This window comes from Leptidea sinapis, chromosome 11, assembly GCF_905404315.1.
Source record: "Leptidea sinapis chromosome 11, ilLepSina1.1, whole genome shotgun sequence".
Lineage (NCBI taxonomy): Eukaryota > Metazoa > Arthropoda > Insecta > Lepidoptera > Pieridae > Leptidea > Leptidea sinapis.
In genome coordinates this window covers 8,789,574-8,805,252 of record NC_066275.1, presented here as the reverse complement: position 1 = coordinate 8,805,252, position 15,679 = coordinate 8,789,574, and the positions used below count along the sequence as shown (strand labels likewise).

The window sequence follows — 15,679 nt, the reverse complement described above, 5'->3', positions numbered from 1 at the left end:
AAGACTTCCATGTACTTTCGCCATCCTTATACTTATAGGACTTATACCTTCAAATACTTATACCCAAAAACATATAGGAGATAAATCTGGTGGAGCACGAGTCGGACTTGTACAATAAGAGTTTCGTAGGTACTATACAATATATCAATACGTATGTACTTTTTAACTACTTTTGTGAAACCCAATCTTTGTGAATAACTTTAATTAATTTTAAATTTGAATAGCGGACTTTTATTTTATTTATTAATAGCGACATTAGTGATTCACACTGAAAAAATCAGCTGCAATCAGGTGTATGAGAAAGGCGATCTAAGCGCAAAATTTTTGATTCTACCGATAATTAATAGAGTCGAATGTCCGGCGCGGCGGTCTGTTTATCATAAGATTTATGTGCCCTTTTTAGTAGCAAAACGTACTGAGATTATGTACTAAATGTATTTCGTAAATATAAATATAATTAAAATATCTTAGAATTATGGAAACCTTTAGTTTCGAGTCCTCTCAGCACAAATGCACTTTATAACCTGTGTTTAACATTAACTATCAAATTCTTAATATATTGAGAAACTCATTGAAAACGAATCACAGTATTTAGCGTTTTTTAAGCCCTACCCAACTTTGGAATGAGCTTCCTTGCTTCAAAAAAGCGCATACTCCTGTGATTCCGCTGGTGTGGCAAACAGGGGAATGTGGGCGGCGGTGATCACTTAACATCAGGTGACCGGTATGCTTGTTTTTACTTCTCTTCCATAAAATAAAGAATAAATTATAGCTCCATCAATTTTTTTTCTACAACTTGTATAATAATATAACAAAAATTCAATTAAAATAACTTAGATAATTTCTACTTTTAGATAGACTGTGACAGCTGTGAAAATGTCGGAAAAATAGCGGCGAACTGTTAACCTCTCTTATCAGAAACGCACGCACACTAAAAAAACTGACATAGGTACATAACGCGACTATAAGAAGTAGCTTGTCACGCACACTAAAGTAATAAACCTGTACTGTTTTGATGTGTTACCTGAAAGCAAGAGGCTCTATCTATACTTACGTGTAAGCTATCTAAGTCAAATAAAAATAGGTATAAGATTATATATGCCTATGCATATTTCCTTAGCTTAAGAAAAGATTTAAACAATAAAAAAAATTGGTCCGACGTCGTGATATGAAAAAAATGATGATTTCCACAAGAGTTAATGTAAAAATCAATTAAATGCTTATTAAACTATTTTTCTTAAACGATATTAATTGTACTTTACATTCAAACAGTCGTTTATTATCTTGAGGTTTGGTTATCCCTACCTTGGTGACTTCATTGCCAACTAAAGTTACTTTGAAACTTACATTAACTTGTTACTGCAGCCTTAGAGTCTGAATGTGGACTTTATTCCAGGTGACTTCATTGTGGAGCTCATAATATTTTTTTGATTTATCTCAGTCTTGCATTTATATGGCGAGTTGAATTTGTCTGGAAAGTTATTCTTATAAATGGTTTACTTTATACTTTTATGTATAGGTACGCTTAAAGGTTCTAAAAAGTAAAGAATTATTAATATTTCAGTGGATACATTTAATACAGCACAGAAAAACAGAACCAGGCACAAGAGGCGACATTGAGTTGTGATTATATCTATGAAATTGACGTTTACGTAAGTGAAAAGCAACAGGTCACAGATTAAAGTGCGTTTTTTTTAAATAATATATTAGACAATTTATACGTCTGGATAGTCTCTTGCTGTTAGGCAACACATGAAAACAGGCCAGGTTTATTACTTTAGTATGCGTGACAACTTAAGTCTTACACTCGCACTACAGCTATGTCACTTTTAGTGTGCGTGCGTTGATGAATAGAGATTAACTGGTCACCGCTATTTTTTCTACATTTTCTCATCTGTCACAGACTATATAGACTATAACACTAGACGTATAAATAATCTAAGATTTTAAAATACGTTTCGATTTTAAAAGATATTATCACCAATTATAGCTAGCAGTACCTACACTAACCTGAGTTAAAATGCCAAATCCGTTCTGTATTCCTATATGTATAACTATGGAATCTCAGTTGCATTACTAAGTAATTAAAAGTTTTATATTAACTACAATATTGCAATTATTTGCAATATTGTTTCGTAAAACTATTTGATATTACTCAAGGAACAAATTCCACGAAGGTTATAGGCAGTATTAGCAAAATAAACTTATCTTGCAGTGCATCTCCCAACTTCCTACCCAAGACTTAGCTCGGTTGACTATTATCTAAATTGTATACTTCGATGTTATATACTTACATAACTACACAATATAACACACGTTAAATCGCAAATTGTTGGTTCGTCTCATCGGACACTTAGCTCTCAGGGCGCCTCACGCAAAACCTTTTAAGCTTTCACATTACCAACCCTATAATGTATGTACTTAAGGCTTAGATCCGCACGTTCGGCGATTTATGTTGTGTCTTGCCAATAAGATAGTAGTAGGTAAGCCGTTTAGTTTGCTGTTACCGGGCTACAATCAAACTTGTTACTAATAAAACGAAATAAGCAAGGTACCTATTTATAACAAAACCTTACTTTCATCCTATGGCTGATATTAATTTTTCACTTAAGGATTCTATTGCCATTATTCCATTCGCGTAGACGTAATACACGACGTTACAACATTGTTAATAAATATGTAAATATATATCTGAAATATTATTATGACTGTAAAAAAGTTGTAACAAGATGGATGATGACCGAAAACTATGAGGACACGGTGGCACTTTTATGTGTTTTAAAGTAAAAAAAAAATTGTTTATGTCAGTCTACTTTATAGTATGTATTAATTTATCACTCCATTAACTCTTTATATTTCTAACAAAAAAGAATAGACAATAAATTCTTAAGAATTTTATTCTTTATTTATTTATAAGGCTTATTACACAATATATTAGCGAACACAATACACATTCACATACACACTTACTCACTCAAACGCACGCATACACACACATTTGAACTTGAAATTTGAATTTGTAATATGCAACTTGATTTAAACTTTGTTTTTATTTAATGGTTGGTATAAAACATTGGTTTTTAAATTGTTTTAACAGATTTCGTATTCAATTCTTAAAAGATTTGACTAAGTTATTCCTTATAGAATGTTCGGGAAAATCCGTCCAGATCAATAAACATATAGCCTTAGAGATTTTTGCCAAAAAATAAACAAAAATTGTTGTCTGGTCTAATTACAATGTTTATTCATACTATATAAATTTTCTGTATGGTAGGTATTTAAAGGTAAATGAAAGTAAGGTTATGGAAGCAGATAATAAGCTCGAATAACAAAACAAATCATTTGAAAAAAAAGAGCCGAAAAATTTAAAACCCAGAACAATATATTATGGATATTAAAAACATGTCGTAAAAATGTATTATGGACAGAATTATTAATATCATAAATTTTGATTAACAATAGAAACTTAGACAGAATCCAATATTTTGGCATTTGAGTCAAAATATAAATCTTAATATGTTTGGAGATAAGTCGCTATTATTTTACACCTCCAAACAATATATCAATTTATCAAAATTATCCGTTAAATTAACTTTCAAACTCGATATATTTTTTATAACTAGAAATACCAAGAATATTTCGCGAGTAACCTTTTATATTTTTATAATAAGAAATGCATAAGAAAGAATATGAACGGTGATAATTCAAAGTTTGACAGCTACAAGCTCTGGACAATATGGCGGCCGCGCCACCCAATGAGGTAACTGCACCGTCACACGAATGGTTCACTCCTTGCAAACATTAATCACGGCTGATTTATTACCGAAGGAGTGACACATATTATATTCTATTTTCGAGGCCTAACGAGTTTTTCAAAATGGTCTCCGCGTGTGTAACAGCTGCATCTTGTTAGCGTGGTTTCTATGATTTGTACTTAAACTGAATAATGTGTCAAACGTTTGAATTACCATTACACGGCTGCCGTTACAATTTTCGATTGAATATAGATATCATTGCATTATGTGTTATTCATGTTACGAGCTGACTGATCTCGTAAATCCCGAATCAGTACACTGTTATTGATTTATGCGTCATATATTTGAGTAACGATTGTTTTGGTCGTATTTTATCGTAAGGAAACGCTCTGTTTACATTATATTACTGCAGTTTCGAGGGCGTTCACTAAATTGATTTTTAAATAAGTTAACACTGGCCCCTTAAAGATGGTTGAGGCTTTTACGTGTCACATACGTCAGGGTTTGTCCTAATCCGGAGGGATGTACAATTTTTATTGGCTTCGGCCCTGATCTACGAGGTAATATCGGTCCAGTAATGTGAAGTAAAAAGGGTTCTAATATTGTTTAGGGTATCTGCAATATAAATGCCACTTTAAAACTGAGCTATTCCAATAATAGGTACCACTTATTACTTAAACACTGTCAGTCTTATTAATAAACGCAATAAAAGTTACTCCAAGTTAAAAATTACTTCTCCCTGACATGTAATTCTGTAGTGACAAAGGTAAGAAAAGACAAAAAGTTTTAAATAAGGAATAACTTGACTTCGCGTTTATTAAACAACACAGTTTAATTTAGAACCTTCATGAAGATATAAGTAATTCAAATGATTTAATCTAATTAATGCTATTAACATATTCTTTTATTTGGTACCTATGTACCTGCCTTCAACTTTTACATAGCTACAAATATACCAACTTATATTCCGATATTTTACTTAGTTAAATCCTATCAAATCTTCAATAAAAAATGCATCTCTTACACAGTCACATTTCAACATAATAAAAATATATTAAACGTATGTCATTTTGAAACAATGTGAGAAAAACTCACGTTCAGTATCGAACCATTAATATCTCTAAGACACATACATTATTGTGTACTTATACATACCTAATATAAGCTTTATGTTATCATCAATACCCATAAATTTATTGGCATTCATTCCCATCGAAGCTAGGTCGTAAATTAAACTCAACGACCACAAATAACAATTCATTATTCAACATAAAGTAATTGCTAAAAAATAAATAGTTCGATTAAGTTTTAATGTCATAATAACGCAACAGATCGCATGGACGAAAGAAGCTGTTTATCTTAAAAGCACTTAATTTCGCTATTGTTTTCAAATTTTCATTTCTTTTTCAATTCACTCCATTTATATCCATAAGTGATTTAAAGTGATTCCATGATGAGTTGAGGGGAAGCAAAAAGTTTGTGTGTCTGTCTAAATAAAATCCCGCTCCGGAATCATGTTTCATTTTAAACTTCAAGTCAATTAAACTTTGCCAATTTAAGGACTGTATGTTGTTTGTGTTTAATGTATTATTCATAATGTGTTTTTGAGATAACAAGCAAGCTCTCAAGTCGATACACATCTAGCAGTCTGGTTCGAAGCCTGCTCCGATAGAGGAGGCTACAGCGGCATCTTGGAAACTCACATGAACTTAATTACAATTACTGTAGCTACGCGTCTCTTATACTTTATCACTCTTTATGATTCAATTGGACACACTCTTGATTTGCTGTCGTTTCTTATAGGATTCAACAATATTTGTTTGCGATAACTTTATACGAGTTCAGCATATTTTTTTAATATTTGGAATCATAAAAGGTCAGTTTTTATGAAGCTTAAACTATTTTGAAAGTTATATCTTTGCATATTTCGTTTTACCAATAACCACAACCTAACTCCTATTTGACATTGACATTTGCTCTCTATTCAGTGATAGTAGAGTTATGAATATGTGCGAAACATTAACATTAATGAAACGAAAAATTATGGATATTTAATTAAGTAAGCCCTTTGTAATCATTATAAGAACATTAATTGAATCTCTGCTAACTATACATATTAATATGTATATCTATATCGTTCGGGGATTGGACCACCCAAGTTGAAGACCGGGTCGTTACCTATACAAGGCTACGTTACACGTGTTCTGTTATATATAGCAAATACCTTCTGATATATTGTTAACCTTATTAAAGCCTTTAGAGTTCCTACCTACTGTAAACTGGCTAAGTTTACACTTAGGTATTTTAGTAGTAATATTTATATATAGATACTTAAGAACTTCTGTGTAATTCTAATAAGAAAACTTTCATATAACACAATTTCAAAAAATTTTTATTTAATACAATTTCATTTCTATGTAATTCTTATCGGAAAGCTGTTTATACTGTAGTGTATAGCTTACTTACATATAGGTGTAAAGGTTTGTAATTTTTGACTCAACAGCCAATAAGAGTTATTAGCTCGGTCAACTGGTTGTTGTAATGAATATGTAATAAGCGAAATTCAGAAAAGTGGTTTTAAAAACTTGTTTCGAGATAAAATTGGTCGTTGACGGCCTTATTTTTTAACTATCTTACGCCTGACTGTGGGTTGCCGAGAATGTTTCTGGAAACTGTAGGTATATAGTAAATATATATGGCGTGGATATACAATTGATACTTTACAGAGAACAAGTTTGAGATATATTTTTTGGTATTATATTTACAATTGTTCTTATGATTATCTGTTTTATAGAAATATACATTTTTTTTATCATTTTCATTTTCAAATATTACAGATAAGGTTAATTACAGACTTAATAGCTAGAATATAATTTATAACCTAGTTAATAAAATATATTCTAATAATATTTTAAAAAAATATATTTAAAAGGGCAAAGACTCATTTAGAATTTATAAAAGGAAGTTATTATAAAAATATTACATAAAGGAAATATAAAATGACAAGTGAATTTACACTATGAAAGCTTTAGTGGCAACAATTCATTTATAAACACTATAAAAGTATAAATATTACAAGATAGTATGCAATCTTTAAGTATTTTATGTAAATAAAATATGTCATCGGCCTCACATGGAGTACTGTTCTCACCTCTGGGCGGATGCTCCCCAGTACCAGCTTCTTCCATTTGACCGCATACAACGAAGAGCGGCTCGAATCATCGACGATCAAGTCATCTCCGATCGGCTTTATTCTCTAGCATTGCGTAGAGATGTGGGTTCTCTCTGCATCTTCTACCGCATTTATCACGGGGAGTGCTCAGAGGAGCTGTTCGGGTTGATTCCAGCGGCCGAATTCCACCACCGGATATCACGTGCAAAGTACCATCCGCATCACGTAGACGTCTGGCATTCCACAACCGCGCGTTTTGTTCGAAATTATTTGCCTCGCACAGCTATTTTGTGGAATCAACTACCGGCAGCGGTCTTCCCGAACAGATACTTAGGAACCTTCAAGAAAAAAGCATACTTCGACCTTAAAGGCCGGCAACGCATGTCTTGACACCTGTTGTTGCGGATGTCCATGGGCGGTTGCCTCACTTCTCCCCATCCCGTGAGCCTCTTGCCCGTTTGCCCCCTCTCATATAAAAAAAAATCATCATCATTAATATCATATTATGTAAAAAAACTAACATATTTATAGAACGATAGAACTCATACAAAATGAAATTGTTATTATGTGTTTCTGTATTTTCTAAGCTTTCCTTTTACGACGTTATTGTTTTAACTTTACAAACTCTTTACCCAAAAACTCAAGCCGATGAATTATTTCAGCTCTCGTAAATCACATTGAAAAGTTTTACAAATTACTAACAATTAAAACATCGAACCAAACAACAGTTGGTCCAAATGTCCTCAACAATTGCGGGACCATTGAGAATTACGAACGGTTTACAGGCCATAGATCTTAGTTCAAAATTCTTTACGACTAATATAAACTTGCGCAATCCTTTTGTAACTCGGTAGAAGAAAGGGGGTGATTTGGACGAGGTTTCTTTTGTTTGCGACACGTGTTGCTAAACGGGTTGGGTATGACACTTGTTCAACTTTGAAACATTTTTTTAGGAATGGCTTGTGGTTTACTTGTAAAGCATGGAGAAAACCTTTTACTGTAGTGCCTCCTTTTGTTTTAATGGCTGTTTATGACAACAATAGCCAAATAATTAAAACAGCATAGCACGTCTTTAACGTTGTTCAAAGGATAGACATAAATGTTAGATGTAAATCTGTGTTTGTCTAAAATGATTTATGGGTAATGTTTTACGTGTGAAACCGTATGTAAGACTTTTGTATGTTTGTGTGGTTTTCATTGAATTTATGGGGCTAGCTTTCCATGATATTTAGGTAGTATTTCATTGCGATCAGCTTATAATAAAATTGAGTTATAAGACGCCGAAATTTACTAGGAGATAGTCGCGGGCACTCGTTTAGCTAAGTATACAGATAAAGATCATAGTAACTATATAATATTATGAACTTTTATTGAAATACGATGTACTGGCATACAAAACATAGAAAAATTTCATTTTTAAATGAAATGTAATGAATGTGAATGAATGAAGTGACACGTTTGAACGGAACCCGATACGAAGCGATGATGTTCAAGATTTTGTTTCCGGAAACATTGAGTGTCATTATTTACCTATTAAAGCATCTGCACACATCTTTTTTGCTAGTCAAAAACCCGCCCAGTGCCTTAATGAAGCTATTTGTGTCACGTTTATTGCTTTTATGGTGAACGGTAAGATTTTCGAATTGAATTTACAATCCGCAAATTGTCACGGAATACATTCGTTTTAATAAGTTGCATGTGAATATTTTTTTGGGATTGTTAAAGAGAAATATTGAATACTAATAAATTTCGGCGTAAATTTGACATAAGTTTTTCCTATTAACTATCAGTTTATGTTTGAATTTCATCTAAATTGGCTTTGTACCTAGTTTGTCCTTGAAGCAGTAAGATGCCTTTTCATTAATTGTATTGGTATGGATAAAGTTTAAATTTACGGTTTAATTAAAATAACTTTTTTTATATTTATTTATATAGAGCCTTCAGTTGTAGATACTTATTCTTCGTATAAAAACAGAAAGCGAAAAAGAAGAGTTATAAAAAAATATTCCATACCTACATATTCAACATCCCTTTTTAGAAAATATGAATTTGTTTTAAATTATGCCATTGTCGTAGCTATCGTAGTGTGAGTGCTCATACGCCATAACAATTGACGCCATATTTTATTATTTTACGTGTTTTTATATTTTATAATATTTGCATTGCATTGTATGCAAAAACAGACATCTTAAGAACAATAACATATGTTAAGCCAGATATAGTTATTCATCTTGTATATTGACCTCTATAGCCGAGTGGTGGTTCGAATCCCGGTAGGTGCAAGCATTTATATGATGAATATGGATGTATGTTTCCGAGTCTTGGATGTTTAAATGTATTTATGTATTTTTATATGAATTTATGTATGTTTAAGTAAGTATATTGTATTAAATATATCATTGTCTTGTAACCCATAACACAGGCTATATATGCTTAACTTGGGGCAAGATAATTTGTGTAAAAAGTGTGTCAATATTATTTTTATTATTATCGTTAAAGGCCGGCAACGCTCTTGTGATTCCTCTGGTGTTGCAAGAGATTGTGGGCGGCGGTGATCACTTAGCAACAGGTGACCCGTACGCTCGTTTGTCCTCCTATTCCATAAAAAAAATCAGTGGAGTGTTTTGAATGAACTTTTAAACTGAATCCATATCAAGTGATTCTTCAAAATATCGACCGATAAAAATACTTATGAATTAATTTATAACAAGTACATTATCCTTTTCCCGTGTGTCTCTCAATAGATAAACAAATGCATACAGTGTGGTCTTTAAGCCGACCGCTCCCACTACTTGAGATAATTAAGCCATTAAAGCTTGCCAACCCTTTTACACTGTGAGAAGCATTCTCTGGCCTCGTTTTAAAGTGCATTTATTTTTGTATTAACTAAAGCAGCGTGTTACTTTGCTTAGTATTTTAAGCAGCCGATTGGTTTTTGACACGTTATTTAGAACAAGATATAAATGTATCGTCGGAAGATTATTTATTTAAAGCACGATGTTCGATCAAAACAGTATTAGGTACTTGCTTTTGGCTTGAGTGTTTTTGGTATAACGAAACTATTTTTAAAAATATGTATATGTAAGTGATAATTTTAACACTTTAAAATATTAAAAAGCTCTTAAGTATACCAGTGATAATCATAGAAGTGTCATGTTTGAGATGATAAACAAAATTTTCAGTAAATTAATATTATTATTAATTTAATATTCAAATAGTTTTGTGAGTACAGATTAAGTGTTCTTTTTTAATGAACAGAGAAATATGATATATATGGCGCCGTACCTAAAGAAATTGCTGGGCAAAAGAGACTTAATATCTTATGTATCAAGGTGACGAGCGCAGCTGTAGTGCCGCTCAGAGTTTTTGAAGAATCTTGAGCGGCACTGCATTGTAATGGGCAAGGCGTATAAATTACCATCAGCTGAACGTCCTGCTCCGTCCCTTATTTTCATAAAAAAAATATTTGTTACACATAAATTTGTTTAAGCAGCAGTTTTCCTAGGTAAAGTTTCTTTTCTGAGACAAGCATATATTATACCTACCTATGCAAACATGCTACTAAAAGCCTATTATTAAAACTTTCCCAAACATTTTTTGATACATATAGGTAATAAATATTTAAATTGGCTACTGTACCGTATCCATCGTTAATTTATTCGTAATTTTACACGATTATTCGAAATTTATTGAACATGAACGAATTTTCTCAACCTGAGGCTACGGGCCCGTATTCGGCTATCGACTCACGAATCTGGTTCTTGGTAACCAATTCAAAAGCTTTTCCAGTGAAGGCTCACTGAAGATTAATAATGGTCGGTACAGGTATTTTGTAATGAGCACCTTGGAAGACCGTTGTTCTGCAAAACGTCTGATACTTTTTACATAAGCGAACCTAATTGCGTTTTATTCAGAGCATTTTTTCGAAATTACTCACAATACAAGTATGTTGTTTTATGTACATTAACAAGTCCTTAGTATATATCATACTCTCGCTCATGTTCTTTAAATAAATGTACATTCTAATAGCCGCTATCTATTACCATTCGGCAAACTGCGTTCAAAAGACTTCTATCGGTAACATTTATCAATATCAATGGCGAGACGAAATGAAGCTGTCGCCATTGGCAATTGTAAAGTCATTTCAACTAAGCAGTATAGACATGCGAACCCATTCAACGACAATCAAACGTTAAAACGATAAATATATTTTTAACTTTAAAAATAAATAACAGAGGGCGCTGATCACTAACAATTCGTTTTTTTCTTGTTGCAGGTGCCAATGGACTCAGAAGGCGAGGAAGACAGACGTACACAAGATATCAAACGCTGGAGTTGGAGAAGGAGTTTCACACGAATCATTATCTAACGCGGAGGAGACGCATTGAGATGGCGCACGCGCTTTGTTTAACGGAGCGGCAAATTAAAATTTGGTTTCAAAATCGAAGGATGAAGTTAAAGAAGGAGATCCAAGCAATAAAAGAGTTAAATGAACAAGAAAAACAAGCGCAAGCACAGAAAGCGGCGGCTGCCGCGGCTGCGGCAGCTGCTGCGGCGCAAGGCCATCCCGAACATTAATCGCAACGGCAACGCGAGCCGTATGAACAGTCTCTTAGAATGTGTTTTGTAAATTGTTTGTAATTATTTTCGTTATTTAAGTGTTGTTCGGTTGTTGTGATTATTTTTTAAATCAATTATCACGTATTAGAATGTTTTTAATTTGTATGAGCAATTGATAAATAAACTGTTAATGTTAGAATAGAAACGGGTCGTATTATTTTGTGTTTCGGGTTTTGTTTTTGTTGATTTATTTTACATATTATATTTTAATACGCGCTATCTTAGATGTTCGCGTCTGAAAACCAGTGCAATTTGTAGAAATCTCTTCCGTGTATGATAGTGTAGTTCTATATTTGCGTAAAGCGTTATATTGTGCGATCGTAGTCCCGTTTGAGCGTATAAACTATAGTTACGTTGTACAAATTAATATATGCCTACCAAAGAGACCCGGTCTCGTACCCTTAAAGCTAAGTATGAAGTCATAATTCAATAAGTTAAAGTAATCCTATACCAGACTCTTGTGAAAATCGTACAACAGCGCCATCTAGTTTCAATACTCTCGCATTATGATAGTGTTAATGTGGTTGTGTTCCTGCAGTTAAATAGTCGGTGAAGTTAACAGATTGCCATAAATATAAGTAGTAACTCTAGCGCATTACAGTGTAAATACTAAATAGTTAGGATTAAAAGAGTGCAAGTGAGGGGTTATGCGATTGCACAGGCGCCAAGGAATGAAAGGAAAAAATCTACAGGAGTGCGGGTAAAGAGAGGCGGGGAATGAGGGGGGGAGCACCGCCGGCCACCAAACAGGACTAGGTAAGTTTTTGTCAAAGTCCGCGGCATTATTTATCGAGTGGAGACGGTTGCGAAAAACTCACTTGTCATCGGGCGATGCGTCGCCATTTTTGAAATCGAGCGCGACGTCTATGGATAGCTGTTTTGCAATGTTTTAATTTACTAAGCCCGGTTCGAAGGCGCTTTGATCTCTCCCGACCGTCTCTACTGGCTAAAGGTTGATCGTGCACACCGTTTGATAAAAACCTTTTGCTATTTCAATATTAGGTATTCATGAAGCTATTTTGAAAAACTTTAATTTTACACCTTATATACGCACCAACTTTCGTTATTATTAAATAAATCATTTTACGGTAGCTCAACATAATAAAACATCAATCTATATTTTATTCACACTCAAAGATCTATTGATTTAGTAAGCATAATGTAATGTCTTAATTTTAAATCGCTCTTCGGATTGTCGACGGCAAAACTCTATTAATTAAATTGACTATAGACATTTTCATCTCGAATACCTATTATGGTAACGTAAGCATACAAACGAACACTAAAAAGCAAATACTTGAAGCCGTCCACGACGGTACGGTCGGCAAAATCGAACCAGCTGAAATACCTTTCATCATATTTGGTCATGTTATTGATGTCGCTACTTGAGAAATGTTGAATACCTGCACGAGTGTGCGTGTTATATCGTTAAATTAGGATTTAAAACTCATTTCATAAATCTTGTCAACGCGAAACAAGATTATGGAGTTGGTCGTTAATGTAATTGAAATCGATGTGCGTGGTGTTAATAATTATTGCAATGGCTTATTACCTGTAATAAAAGTAATGGTTTTTATCAAACGAGTGCATTTTGCTTACTATTTTTTAATATAAACTATGAACGACGTATTTGGAGATGATCTATTCCAAGAACTGCTTCACTTGATTCCTTCTGCCGATTTAAAGCACCGCTGAATAGATTACCAATTTAATAATAATAATTATTATTCTATGTCTCTCCATCTCTATCTTCATGTGAGGAATTCATCCATTGTGCAGTTTCAAAGAAAGTTTTTCAACAACAAACTTTGCAACGAACTTACATCTACAGTTTTACCCAGGCTTATGGACATATTCTAAAAAACCATTAGGTAAGACTTTCTAAAATGCTCACAACGTGTGGAAGGAATGATTTTCTCTGGTATTACCAATCAGGTAGCCCGTACTCTTGCATTTTCATTGCATATGACTACATATTCTGAGTATAAAAATATTCAGCCTTAAAACCACAACATAGTTAATTCCATTTTAAACTAGAATCACCTAAATCATTTACCTACTCGTGAGAATTCTATAATGGCATTTTATATAATACTATTAATATTATAGTAATCCTAACTGATTTTGCTGACCGTAGCTAATGTCGGCCATTTTTGAGTGGACCTAAATCAATTCAGCGATAACAGATAATTATTCAGTCCGATACGAAAAATTATTGGTTGACTTGATTTCGATCAGGTCTCGTGAAATTTTATACGACTCAATTTTCCGAGATTTATTTTCCTACACCAATAAATTTAATGAATTTAAGCTGTAGACTTCAAACTGTATGAGGCAATAAATATTATTCTTTGCATCAAGTTGTTAATAATAAACGAATATGTTATTATAATCTTAAGAGTTTTGGAGTAATTTCCTATTAGATCTAGTAAAATTACTGGGCAAAGGAGACTTAATATATTACGTCTGTCCAGGGCGTATCAATTACCATTAGCTGAACGTACTGCTCGTCTCGTCCTTTATTGTCATAAAAAAATTAAATCCATATTAAACCGAAATGTTTGACAACATTAATTGTATTAAATCTCTCAAAACTTACATTTATGAGTCGCGTACATGAAATTTTAATACCAGTTATAAACATGGGCTCAAAACTTGGTTTAATTAGATGAAACCTGAATAATGCATGATCGATTAATCAACGCACTTGACGTTTTTATTTTGTACCGCAAATTAATTTATATTCAGCGGCGGTTTCTTATTAAAATATTGCATTTTTATAAGACCTGTTCGGTGGAAATGTTCGAGAGAGGCGAGGAAAGGGGATTGGGGGAAGGAACATCGTGCATATATCATTATGCGCACGAATGCCGGACCCGGTAACGGCAGCTGAGCCTGTCGAGATGAGATCTTTCTTATGTAGGACCAGTATATGCAGTCACCAAGACTCAGGCCATGTCGCTCAGCCCTGTTATTTATCGATAGCGCTTTTTATATAAAGTCGCTTTGAGGAATTTAACGGAAAGTTCACTTCTCGCCCGAGATCGAATTACGCACCGAAATAAATTATATATTCTGTGGAGATTTGTTGGAATTTTTACTTTATATCAATATCTTATTATAATCTAAGAAATATCACGAATATTTTAAGACCCTACCTTACCTATATTATAATAATAAAATGATAATGTATTTACTTGTTGTTTTTGATTTTTATACATATCTTATAGTATTTTTTTATGAATAATTTAAATATTACAAGTATAAGTATTCAAAATAAAAAATATATATGACCTTATACTTCAATATTATATATTTAACAAGTGAACTTTACTCTCGTTTTTTAAATTCATAACCAACCGAAAAATAATCTAAGTTATTCTCACGTCGCGTCGAAATAAGTTTTACTTCTTAAATTTAAACGTAGTATTTTTTATTTCTCATACATTTCTTAGAAATAATTTCTTTTAGAACGAAATTTTCAGTTGTACTAAGTATATCTATAATTAATTGAAAATACGTACCGAAATAGTTCAGAATGACTTCAGTGTATGTAGATTCAAAGTATAGAATACGACATAGGAAGATAAGTTAACAATGCTACAAATGGCATAGGTCATCCAAACAAGACTTGGGTCTCCTAAACTAATGGCCTGTTTGTTTTTGTCTTATCTCTCTCTTGCTTATCTTATCTGATTTTACTGTCTACATTTTGTTCGCATTACGGGAGCGATATATATTGTATATTATGTAGGTGTTTATTGAGCTATTGTTTTGTTGAATATATTATAAGGTATAACGCTATAAAATGACTTGGCTTTTGGTAATACTATACTCACGTGATAGTTGGTGATGCTAAGTATGAAATATTCATTTTTAGCATCACGATTAGATACTATTATTAGTATTATATACTATTATTTTAATGTAGGCAGGCATGAATAGGCCTAAAAGGCATTTATCTTCTCAAAATTGATTCGTTTAGAATTCTTTTTGATGTCATTTCTAGATACTACTACCGCTTCGGAGACAAATGGTGCTCTGAGAGAGAAGACAGAAGAAACTCTCCCAGCATTCTTTTTTTGCGCTAATTTTAATAAAAATATACAATATTGTACTGTCATTGCTATTG

The 15,679-nt window shown here is 32.8% G+C and overlaps 1 protein-coding gene across 1 annotated transcript in view; it reads left to right on the top strand.

Annotated features, from left to right (window-relative positions):
• LOC126966875 (homeotic protein ultrabithorax) overlaps positions 1 to 15,679 on the top strand; it is a 174,427-nt gene that overhangs the window by 122,102 nt on the left and 36,646 nt on the right. The window contains exon 2 of the mRNA XM_050811161.1: positions 11,204 to 12,303. Within this exon, the coding sequence (XP_050667118.1) occupies positions 11,204 to 11,505 (302 nt within the window). The 3' untranslated portion in view covers positions 11,506 to 12,303. The remainder of the gene's footprint in view (positions 1 to 11,203; positions 12,304 to 15,679) is intronic.